We start from the raw sequence: 12,062 nt of genomic DNA on the forward strand, positions 1-12,062 counted from the left end.
AATAAAGAGAGAGAAAAAATGCAGAAGTTGTGACTGCCCCTTTTCGTCTGGGTACTCCGTTGCCCATAATGCCGTTGGGCATTTCGGTAATATTACGTCACATGTTTTCTTCCTCACGCGGTAGATCCGTTGGAGGCGAAGCGGGCAACATGGCAGATGAGGAGGACTCGGGGAGCAAGCCGGCCGCCGCCTCTACCCCGGAGACCCCTCACCACGGGCGGCCTCTCTCCGTTTCCTTCACCGACAGCGTTCAGCCGGCCGTCGGGATGGTGAGCCAGCTGCTAACCCAGCCGTCGTCCCTGAAGTTTGACAAAAACATCAAACAGGCCTTTTACAACACGGGGGCGATGATCTTCGTGGCTATCTGCTGCGGGGCGGCCGTCCTGGTCTACTTCATCCTGGAGGCCTTCCTGCGCCCGCTCCTCTGGGCCGTGCTCTGCGGCACCTTCCTCCACCCCTTTAAATACTCTCTCGCCCGGCTCGGCCGCTCGTGGCTCAGCGGCCTGCGGGACACCGGGACGCCCATCGTCGTGGGGACCCTGCTGGTCCCGGTGTGGTGCGTCAACTACGGGGTGGATGCGATGGGCCGGCTGGTGCTGGAGCGGCTCACGGTGCTCCTGGTGATCGGAGCCGGGGCGCCGCTGGTTTACTTCCTCTACCTTTTCTGGAGCGTCATCGGTGTGCAGGTGGTCCTCGGACACGTCTGTTGGGCCGTCGGGGTCGTTCTCGACTGCTTCCACGTCGTGTGGGTGAGTGGAGAGACAGGGTGTGGGAGGAAGGTCAGCTCCATCAGCCGGGTCACAACTCCCGTTTTCACTCAAAGCTTGTTACCACCATTGTATATATAATTCAGGTCTACACTGGGAATGACTCTCAGCTACTACCATATTAGATTAAGCTCATTATCTGTAAAACTGGTCGAGTTATAGACAATTTTATGTTGGCTAAGATTCATTAGTTGTATTGGATTTATCCCTAAAGTTTATCAGTTGTAGAGGTACATCCAAGGATTGCTTTCTGAGACCTTCATTAAAATATATTTAGTGGTTCATCAGATATTTTGCTAACAGACAAACAAGGTTCAACGCCAATAATCAACGCCAAAGGTTTTAGGCGAAGATGTCATGCGATGAGCAGCACTTGGGTTGTGTGTTATGAATTAGTCTCAGCTAAGACCACACCAAATTTTCACTCATTATCTCTCAAAGTGACCGAGTTGTACTCATTTTTGTGTTTCTTAGCTGCAGTTGGCTGTGGCGTCCAACTTTAGTTGGGTTCACTCCAAAAGTTAATCAGTTGTAGCAGTGCATCCAACAAATGCTCTCCGAGGGTTTCATTAAAATTGGTCCAGTGGTTCATGAGATTTTTTGCTAACAGACTGACAAATAGACACACTGGGGCAAAAAACAATATCGCCTCTCACCTCAGGTGACAATAGTTGATCGCAGTTAGGGATAAAAAACACCCGCAAATCAGCTTGAAGCTCTAAACGGAATGAAATGATCTCAGACATCTCTAATAACACTTTTATTTAATTGCATTATTTGTGTTTCTTGGAATACGTTACTGAACACGTTTGTCCGGTAATGTAATTTCCTGCAGATCCAGGGTCTAATCGATCGGTATCTTATCACGCCAAAACGGCTCTTCGCTTCCTGGCCCAGTCCAAATCACATGAAGTGTTCCTGGTCAGACAGCATGCGCTCCTGTCTTAAGGTGGTATCTGGGATCAGGAAATGTCTCGTTTATAAATAGGAAGCGGAGCAGCAGATTGAGTTACTCTGAAAGATGCTTTTGTGTGTGAAGTGGAAGCAGCTGAGAGCTTTGTGACCACTTTATTATAGCTTTACAGCTAAATAGAAAATACAGTTTAGTTTTTACTTCAAAGCTCCTTAAAAAAACGTTTAAAACGAGATGTACAATTTTTTTGAAATCCTGTTCTGTACCGTGGATAACTTGAGAAATGGACTGATTTGCTGTTTAGCTGTTTTAATGACGCAGTTTCTATTTAATACAGACATTTATAGGAAATATTAGTTTGCAAAATACACAAAAATATAGATGTACCTCTACATCTGATTAGCTTTAGGAGCCATTCAAGATGGCTGCCACAGCTGGTAGGCGTAAGTTAACACAAAAATAGCTAAAACTCAGTCACTTTTACAGATCTTGAGCTAAAAGTAGCTGAGAGTCATTCACAACACATACTCTGAGCGTGACATCTTGCGATATTGTGTGAAATTGTGCATGACTTTATTTTCAACACATTTCAACATCAGGCGATCTGGGTCTAAAGCTCTGGCATGAAGTGAATTTTCCCCTAACGAGCCTCTGTGTTGGTTTTTTTGTTTGTCTTCAGGTGTCCAGCGTCGTGGTCGGCTACCTGCTGACAGTTTGTCTAAAGTGGAGTCCTCAAACTGAGCGGTACCTGAGGGCTTGTGCTCTTCCTGTCTGGGCTGTGCTGCTCTTCTATCTCGGTGAGGGTGGAAATCTGGAGGACCTGTTCAGGCACATTTTCTCATACCTTTACACAAAATACCGGAGCAGTTTTCTTCACTTTGCTTTCCTGATTGTAGAAAATGAGCCAGAAGTGAAAACACCGAACCAAACCCTGTATTAATCCTTCAAACAGCAGGGTTGGGAGAGCAGGTTTTGTCCCCTCGCATCTTTACTGGACAGAACAGCCGCCTGTGTAACGTAGTAAGATGAGGAAGTCGGCTGTATTTTTAGCGCACTTTAGGCGTGCCGACGAGCAACGCTGACCTTCAGGCGTGAAATGTTAAAAGTGAGCGCAGGCTTTTGCAAAAAGAAGTTTGGTTCCTGGTGTAAAAAGTGTCCTTTGTGCTGCTTCTAACTCTAATTCGATATCAAAACACTGAAGGAAAAAAAAAGCTTAGCTGCTCCAGAAGTCAGCATTTTGGTTGTGACAGTAGTCAACATGGTCTAAACCAGTTTGAACCGAGTTTCTCTGTGTTTATGAATTATGGAGTGTCATGATTCACCTTTCTGGATCTGCTTTCAGTGTCTCTGACCGGCTCGTGGAGAGTGCCCATATTTGTGGTCGTGGTAATTCTCCTCATCGTGGGCTCCCAGGAGAAACCACCCGTCTCTGGTAGAGGTAAAGACATCCACATACATGGGGGGGTAGTACAGTTTATGTGACACGATAGTGGCTGAGAGTCATTGACAACACATACTCTGAGCTAAATAAGCATCTCATAATATTGCACGTAAGGTTTTTTTTTCCAAGGATTGACCAACACTTCTCAACGTACGATGATCTCAGTCTAAAACTCTGGCGTGAAAGGCGGCGGGCGACATGCATTCCTATTGCTCGGGCTTTAAATTTGTATGCCTATGGATGAACGCTAGAGCTCTTTTAAAGTCAAAGGGATCAAATGAGCTTCTAAATAAGTTTGATGAATGTCTGTCGGAAAGTATTTAATTCAGCTGCTCTGATCTCTTCCCAAAATAACCTGATCGGACTCGGCCCTCCTTCCTTGAGTTTAGTCAGAATGTAGATCAAGTTCCCGACACGCAGCCGCAGTTTTCAGATTAAGTTTCAACAATGGTATTTAGTGACGATTCTGGTGGGAGAAAACCCCCCAAAAATGGAATTTATAAAAAAAAAAAAAACAAAAGTATCGATTGTTTTGTTTTTCTCTTCCCTCAGCTTGCGTTTGTTAACCCTTTCCCTCCCTCCCCCCCACAGGAGAGCTGCCGGGACAGATGCTCTCATTCGCGGCGAACACATTTTTCATGGCCATTTCCTGCAGCAACCTGCAGCCAAAAACCGAGCCCAGTGAGAACTCCTCCACGGGTAAAGAAGCTTGTTTTCTACTCACTTAATTAAACCACAAATGACAACTTGAAGGGGTTGTACTTCTTGTGTGCAGCCGAAAAATATCCATCAGAATGACTTTATTGTAACCAAGTAAAGTTTTAGAACCCCAGGTTTTTGTAAATCAGTGTATTTTGTAGGAGTCATTTTTTATTGAACAAACTCAACTTTATCTGAACAAACAAAACCCTTAAAAAGAACCTAAACTCAAGACTGTTCTGTCTCTGTGGAGCCATTTTGCTTTGAACTTAGTGCTGCTTTTTTACTCTGCTCTTTTTCTCCTTTTTTTTAATTTTTATTTTGCGGTCTCGTCTCCCTCCCAAGGCGGGGTTCAGTCAGTCGGCCCCCTGCCCTCCACCCCTGGCTTCCCTCGCTCCTTCCAGTCCGGGCTCCTGCAGAGGGAGAAGAGTAACCAGAAAGCCAGCGACATCTACTTCGTCATGCTGGTCTGGGCCTTCGTGCTCGTCCAGGTGTGGCTCAACTTCTGGATCCTGCAGCTACTGCCCATCCCCGTGGCCGGTAACGCAGAAACCCGCCTGTGATGCATCTCTTTCGTTAATGAGAGCCGCTGGTTGATGCGTTTGTTGCCTTGGTGACGCAGTGTGGGTGCTGAAGAAGCTGGTGGTGCGCTTCGGCATGAAGAGCTTCGTAGAGCGGACCCTCAGCTCCTGGTGGACCGTGCTGGAGAAGTTTGGGCGCGAGCGTGAAGAGGCCTTGTTGCCTGGACCAATCAAAGGCCTGGCTCAGTTCCTGCTGCGTATGGACACTAAGGTAACACGGGAATATGCAGGTGCAGCTGAAACAGTTACTGTTTTCAGTCTTGAATCTCGCGCAGACACACTTTTAAGGCTCCGGCACACTTCATAAGAAGTCAAAAAGTTGGTTTGTGGTCACGTGGTTGCAAGGCGTTTGTTTCCCCACAGACCTTTCATCGTCCACGAGACACTCAGCTCAGAGCTCCCGGGAAGCTCCTCCCTCCTCCTACAGCGTTAAAACGGGTTTCTTTACATCAGTTTCTCAACTCTCCTGTCTTTGTACACATTTTTGCTTCCCTTACCCCGACCAGACGTGTTTATTACGCAGACTAAGACAGTCACAGCCACAATAAGCCGCCTGTGTCTCCTCGCGATCTTCTTAAGTTCATAGTTTTGCTGGATCACTTGTAAAGACGGCTGTATTTTCTAACAGCCTCCAGCTGCTTCTCGGCGCAGCAGTAGAAGCACAATGGCTCCATTAAAGCTCACCGGCTCGTCTGCGTAAACACGTCCGCAGCAACTTCTGACCAATCACACGACGCTTGGCGCAAACCCTCGTGAGAAACAGTTCGACCGGGGCCTTGTGACGATAAGCGGCGGACGAAGCCGCCACACCAACAAAATGAGGTAATTTTCGTCACGCGACCACGTGAATGAGAGCCGACTTTGTGACTTCTCATGGAGTATGACAACAGCTTCGTCTGAGCGTTCACACTGTGTAGCTGTTGCTGTCCAGACTGAAGCTCCTCAGGACTGTGTGGTTCAGAAACGACACCTTCTTTGGACATGATGTGCGTCTGTACACTGCATGGACTGAAAACAAGTCACCACCTTGATTTAACTAAACAACCATAGCCTCCCTCTGGAACAGCACCTCAGTGATTAATGTGTTTCAGAATCGAACCAAAACTGATGCAGCAAGTAGCTTCATATTTTTTAAACGTCCATGTCAGACTCATCCTGTGGTCAAGATAAAGATGTTACTTTGTTTCATTAGGGTCGAATTATTAAAACAACTAAAGAACATTTATAAAACTGTTACAATGAAGATAAGAACAGTCTACAGCATTATGAAATCCTGGAAGGATTGTGGTGAACCCTCGTCTTCAAGTAGAAATGTAGCAAAAACGTTGTAATTATGTGTAATCTAATAAAAAAAACCTGCCCATTTGGAAATAATTTGTAGTAAAAGTAAGAGCACTTCCATGTGCACAGCATGGAGAGAGCACATTACGTTCTGACTGAACTGCTGTGTAGCATTAAAGGAACCACGCAGAATAAGGCTAATTATAAGAAAATGACTAATTGGATTTTGATTGGATTCGTTAGCTGTGATAGAAAAAGAAAAAGGTATGGAGTCTGAAGAGTCAAAGTTTATCTTGTTCCAGTTTTGCTCCCTTCTGCCTCTAAGTCTGAAATCCGAGTCGTGCTCATTCAGACTTTAACACAGAGCAGAGCAAACGTTTTAATAAATGTTAAGATCAGAATCAGGCAAACTGGTTTGAGTTTGTCAAACCAGGGTGAAGTTAAAGGCTTCCTCTTCATCTTAAATGCGGTCAGGTAACTATTTGCTCTGTTTCTGTGTTGAAAAGTTGGTGAACTGCGATTATGGAAGGTGTCTCAAACACAACAGCGTTTACACTTTTCTCTGAAGCGGAATCGGTTTTTCTGATTGTCCATATTTGCGTCCCACTCTCAACCCAGTCCCCCCCCACCACCACCACACACACACACACACACAGTCTGACCACTCACTGCTTGAACCCAAACAGAGGCTGCTGTCTTCTCGTTTCGAGGGTACAGTGTGACGACCGATGCACAGATCTGTCCAATAACAATCTTCCCAATGTCTCTTTGTCTCCTCTCCAAGCTCTGGCATTGGCTTAACAAGCAGGTAATGAGTGTTTATGTCTGAGAGAAAGCAGTGAATAAGGTTTAAATAAACCAATAACACCTGTGTGTGAGGAGACGTGAGAACACCTGATAGCTGCTTGGACTGGCTTTTTGTTTTTTTGTCTTCCCCATTCACTGTCATCTCCGACTCATCTGGTCTGTTTTGTTGCTGCTTTCCTGCTTTCATTTTACCCGAAGCTGCAGTTGGGGGTGGGTGGGTACGTTTGTGGATCTCCCCACCCCGCCTGTACCTTCACTGCTTAGACGTTAGCTGACAGATTTGTCCTGAGAGTGTGTGAGCTGCATGGAGAGATGTCAGTGGAACAGAGTGGAGTGGAAGGATAGGAGGGATTTTCAAGACTTGTTGGCTTGGAAAACGTGTATATATTATTTTATTTTTTGTAATTTTGGAACTACACTGAGATGTATTTATTTATTTTTATGGGAAGTTACCAAACTGGGCCTAAACAAAACAATGGAAACTCACTGAAAGACGTTCAAAGCAGAATGAACACCTGAGCCACATGTTGAAGGAACACAACCACCCCGACATTCTGTCAAAAAGCTGCTGGGTTTAGGGACAAGCAGGGGCTTTACAGTTTGCTTCCAAGTCAGTAAATTAAATATCTGTAAAAGATTAATATGGTTTTTCACCAGTGTGCTACTTATCTCTGAAATGCTCCAGTTTCCAGCTCTGTTAGGAGTCGTTATTTTTGACCTTCGTTATTAATTTATGCTCTCGTTTGGTATGAAGGGGTTTTGTTGCGAAGTACAAACGTAGAATATATTTAAAGCTTGTAAGTGGCTGCGTATGCTGATGATTTCACAACATGCATAAACCGATCGGCTTGCAGAAAACGGCTGAATGTAATCATTCATAGAGGTCGACCGGAGTGGGTTTTCCTGTGGCCGAAGCTGGTGCCGATCGTCTGAGATCAGGACGGCTGATGGCCAAAATGCAACACTTATTTTCTTTTTCTGACCAATTTAAAACCTGTTTCCAGTCTCATGAAATGGAGAAGTAGCTGAAACGTGATTTGAGCCGGTTGGTGTCTCTGTAGTGGCGTTCAGTGACTTTGGTTGTAAATTCACACAGTAAATGGAAACTCAATGACTCATATTTAAATTCCACGATGCAGAGCAGTAAATAAATGTCTGCAGCGAACCAACTCCCAAACAGAATCTCATTCGCGTGTGATGTTTCCATTTTTTTGTTAACCTACTTTTTGGGGGAGCTGGGTTCATCCCAGTAGAAACCCCCTCTTAAAGGTAAGGCTACATTATTGTCCTCAGTAAAATAATAACAAAACCCACTCACCTAAACGGTTATAATAATTTTCTAATGCAGTGGGACCTGCATTAATTGCCGTATCATGTAATATCAACGCATTTGGCGTGGCCTTACGACCAAGAAACCTCTTCTAACAACTTGTTCCGGTCACTCCCCATGGACTCCAATTAACACGAGCCTTAAAATCACGGAGGAAAAATCTTGTAAATCAAGCACTGAGAAACCTGAGTGAAAATCCCCAACATCCTACACAAGAAGGGACTTCAGCTGACACAGCTGTTACCCATCAGTGGGGAAAGTCAGATATTTGCCAAGAAGAAAAAGCTAAACTAGTAAAAACATCAAGTTACTGCTTCTTAAATATGGTTTTAAGAACGTGAAGCTGATTTGACTTCATTCAAATCAGGACGTTCTGTTCTGAGCTGACTCTTCAGGGCAGCGCCTCCTAACAGAATGATAATATGATGATTATACTGTACTGTACTTTCTTTCCAAACTGTTTAATCCAAATTCAGAGTATGATTTCAGGAGGTCAGCAGGTTTAACACAGCTGTGATAAAATGGGGGGTTTAATCAGATTCCTTTCCAAGCGTTTAACCTTTGGGCCTTGTGGGTTTAGGGAGGGTTTGTTTTGAAATAACAAAGAAAAAGTCTGGGAAGGACACAGGTTTCTCCACGTGTCTGATCGCTGACTTTCAGCCCCTTCGGTGTTTTAATTGAATGCCTCTCCTGTTCCTGTCCTCTCATCTCCCTGTACTCAGATGGTCGTGTGGTTGGAGCGATCGCTGGATAAAATCATCAGCATCTTCATCATCTTCCTCCTGGTCACGGGGACGATTCTTATGGCTCTTCTGCTCACTGCTATGGTAAGTCCTTCTAGATGTGCTTTATTTCACAGTGATATAAACTCGGATACAAAAGCTGCTTTTTTTTTTTTAATGTTTTTTTCCTCTTCAAGGTTCATCATGAAAGTGCTCACATCGTCGAGGTCACCAGTAACCTCATCAACGAGACTTTGTCCAACCACCCGGAATGGGCCAAGTTAGAGGCGTTTTTTTTTCCTTTGGTTAAACGATCAGCTGTTTCATCTTTCTGTAAATGTATAAATATATCTGTTTCTGTTCAGTTGGCTTCCAGAAGCTCGTGTTGTGCAGAAAGCTCTGAATTCAGCTGCTAATAACGTCTATCAGCACGGGAGGGAGTGGATAACACAGAAGGTTGGGGATCCCTTTCAGGTCATATTTGTTGAACACCTTTGAAAGCATAAAATGCACCGAGTGTCTTTTATTTTGTTGTTGTCTTTGTGTGCAGCTACATAAGATGTTAGGAGACAAAGTGAACAACACGGCAGTGATCGAGAAGCAGGTTCTGGAGCTTTGGGACAGACTGTACCATTCCTGGTTTGTGAAGGTAGCAAAGGAACAACGTCGTTTTACTCCCACTGTTATTATTTATCTAAACTGTCATCTGCATGGCCTGACAGAATGTGACCCACTCCGGGCGCCACCGCGGACACAAGATGATGGCCCAGAGGCAGAACAGCTGGTTAGGGGACATCTTGGACTGGAAGGACATCGCCTCCTTTCTACAGGAGAACATCGAGACCCTGCTGTCGGTAAGTCTGCTGCGCGGGGAGAATTACTTGCGTGTATTTCTAGATCCGTTTACCCGTTTTTCCCCCTCATTCAGTAATGCAGACGATTCATTTGACGAGAATTTGTGTGAAATCTGAACAAGTTTTGTCAAAAGCTTCGATCTCAGCCACAGCAGTGCTATATTGACTCGACAACAACAGATGCATTTTCAGCTGCAGGTTGTAAATCGTTGAATTGCTTTAAAGTAAAGAGAAGTTTTCCCGAGAATCGTGTTGACTTCGTGGGGTGTTTTGTGTAGATTTTGGAGTCTCTGTGGGTGGTGATGAGCAGGAACGTCGGCCTCCTTTTTTCCACCACCACCACCCTCCTCACAGTCCTGTTCCACAGCGGCACGGCCCTGCTCAACTTTGCACTCAGTCTGGTATGAAACAATAAATGATCTCACCAACACTCAGCGGGGGGGCGTTTTCTCATTAAGTTTTGTATTGATTGTGTTATTCCCCTAAGTGTGAAGGCTTTTATTTATATTATAAAAGTTTTTAAATCAACACATCTTTTTAGATGAATTGATCTTGGTATGGTTTTCACCATATCTTTTATTTCTTATAATAAAGTTTTTAAGCCCTTAATAAGGGTTTTTCTAAATTTGTGCTTTTTTAGTGAAAACCAACACTCTTGTAAGACGGACAAAATAAACGATTTGATTTCTTTTGTTTTATTTTCTTCCCATGTAGGTGATTTTCCTCACCACTCTGTTCTACCTGCTGAGCTCCAGTGGGGAGTACTACAAACCCGTCAAATGGGTGATCAACCTGACGCCTCTGTCTCAGCCCGGACCCTCGTCCAACATCATCGGCCAGTCCGTAGAAGAAGCCATCAGGTCTTTACCAGCCGCAGAATCTAAAACCAATATAAGGAAGGACGGAGTTCCTTTTAACTTTCCACGTGTTTGTTTTAAAGAGGAGTGTTTGACGCCTCCCTGAAAATGGCCGGCTTCTACGGCCTCTACACCTGGCTCACCCACACCATCTTCGGGATTAACATCGTCTTCATCCCTTCCGGTGAGTCGTCGTGTTCGCGGCGGACGGTGCCGGGATTAAAAACCCGCCGAGGGGGGGGGGTTCCGTGTTACCGTTTTTTTTTTTTTTTTGAATCCCTCTTTCCGGGCCCGCAGCTCTGGCTGCCATCCTGGGCGCTGTGCCGTTCCTGGGGACCTACTGGGCGGCGGTGCCGGCTGTGTGCGACCTGTGGTTGGCGCAGGGCGAAGGGGTCAAGGCCCTGCTGCTGCTCGTCTGCCATTTGCTGCCGACGTATTTCGTGGACACGGCCATCTACTCTGATATATCAGGGTACGTATGTGAGAACCGCGCCACCACGTTTGATAAACAAATTTCATCAAACCGCCTCGAACTGTAACGTTTGCTTTTCTAACAACAGCCCTGCTTCGAGCTGAAGTCATGTATCACAGCTTTAATTCCTTGGATTTACAGCTCGGACGTTTATGAGCATTTATTCATATTAATAATGACCAAAAGCATTGTCAGATTATTTTTTTTATTTTTTTTTACAAGTCCTGAAAATTGTTACAGAGAACCTAATTAAACAAGATATTGGCATCAATGCCAGATCTGAAGGAGGAATAATAAAAAGGTATAAATGAGTGTTTGTAGGCACAACACAAAAAACTGATCCTTAGTTCAAGATCTGCCATCCAGGGAGGAGGCAGGATCCTGCAGCTGGAGTTCATAACATCCTAAAAAAAAGGAGAAGAAAGTTCTTCCTCTCATCCACCCCCCCTCCCTGTAAAACTGCTGGTGACAGATTGGAGATTAAAGCAGCGTCACGCCTGAGAGTTCCTGCCTTGTATTTTACAGCAAATAAAACAAACGGCACAAAACCGATTTGCCTTTTTGTTTGCGTCTCTAAAGAGAAGATGAGTTAAAGGGAGGAGGAGATTTGTGGCTTCAGGTCAGCTCCAGAGTGGTTATGTGTAATTATATAATCCATCACTTCGTCGGGAAGAAAATCAAACACATTGAAGCTATCAGTTGCTAATACGGTTACTTTTTTTTTTGTTTTGTTTTGGAGCCATTTAAAACCGTAACGTTGATATTTATTTACTAAAATGTTCGTATCACTTCTGCAGCTACTGGTTGGATTTGTTTTAAATTTAATAGAATGCCAAATTTTACTGAAATATAAAAGTGGCTGGCATGCTTTGTTGTTTGTTCCATTTTTATTTCCATATTATAGTTTTTTTTCTTCGCTCTTTAGCTTAAAACATTTATATTAGGATATTTTCCAGGCACAAATCTGTTCAGTCTTCCAGTCTGCTTTAAAGCAATATTTAGATATTTTTCAGCACAATCTGAAGTATTTGATTAAAACCTATGGCGGCACGTTTAAATGATGAGCCACTATGAATATTCTGCGGTGTTTCAGTAAGTATGTGGGTAATCATGACTCTCCTCCAGGGGCGGACACCCGTACCTCACAGGTCTGGCGGTAGCCGGTGGAGCGTACTACCTGGGTCTGGAGGGGGCGATTATCGGGCCCATCCTCCTCTGCATCCTGGTGGTGGCGGCCAACATCTACAGCGCCATGCTGATGAGCCCCAGCTCTGCGTTACCCACACCGGTGCAGCCAAACTGGCCGGCCCACCCCCTGAGGTACATACGACCCCCCCC

The 12,062-nt window shown here is 44.8% G+C and overlaps 1 protein-coding gene across 2 annotated transcripts in view; it reads left to right on the forward strand.

The window, feature by feature from the left end:
* The first annotated feature begins 122 nt into the window (after positions 1-122).
* The window catches only part of tmem245 (transmembrane protein 245), a 14,338-nt gene continuing 2,398 nt past the window's right edge, over positions 123-12,062 (forward strand). The window contains exons 1-17 of one of the 2 annotated variants that reach the window (XM_017425066.3): positions 150-749; positions 2,360-2,477; positions 3,023-3,118; positions 3,713-3,820; positions 4,166-4,360; positions 4,443-4,612; positions 6,467-6,490; positions 8,542-8,646; positions 8,739-8,821; positions 8,907-8,997; positions 9,092-9,190; positions 9,264-9,395; positions 9,674-9,796; positions 10,110-10,255; positions 10,336-10,436; positions 10,550-10,724; positions 11,850-12,044. In XM_017425066.3, coding sequence (XP_017280555.1) covers positions 150-749; positions 2,360-2,477; positions 3,023-3,118; positions 3,713-3,820; positions 4,166-4,360; positions 4,443-4,612; positions 6,467-6,490; positions 8,542-8,646; positions 8,739-8,821; positions 8,907-8,997; positions 9,092-9,190; positions 9,264-9,395; positions 9,674-9,796; positions 10,110-10,255; positions 10,336-10,436; positions 10,550-10,724; positions 11,850-12,044 — 2,561 coding nt within the window. Of the gene's footprint in view, positions 750-2,359; positions 2,478-3,022; positions 3,119-3,712; positions 3,821-4,165; positions 4,361-4,442; positions 4,613-6,466; positions 6,491-8,541; positions 8,647-8,738; positions 8,822-8,906; positions 8,998-9,091; positions 9,191-9,263; positions 9,396-9,673; positions 9,797-10,109; positions 10,256-10,335; positions 10,437-10,549; positions 10,725-11,849; positions 12,045-12,062 lie in introns of both variants that reach the window. The other variant, XM_017425067.3, reaches the window with a different exon arrangement.

This window comes from Kryptolebias marmoratus, linkage group LG16 (genome assembly GCF_001649575.2).
Source record: "Kryptolebias marmoratus isolate JLee-2015 linkage group LG16, ASM164957v2, whole genome shotgun sequence".
In the NCBI taxonomy this organism is placed as follows: domain Eukaryota; kingdom Metazoa; phylum Chordata; class Actinopteri; order Cyprinodontiformes; family Rivulidae; genus Kryptolebias; species Kryptolebias marmoratus.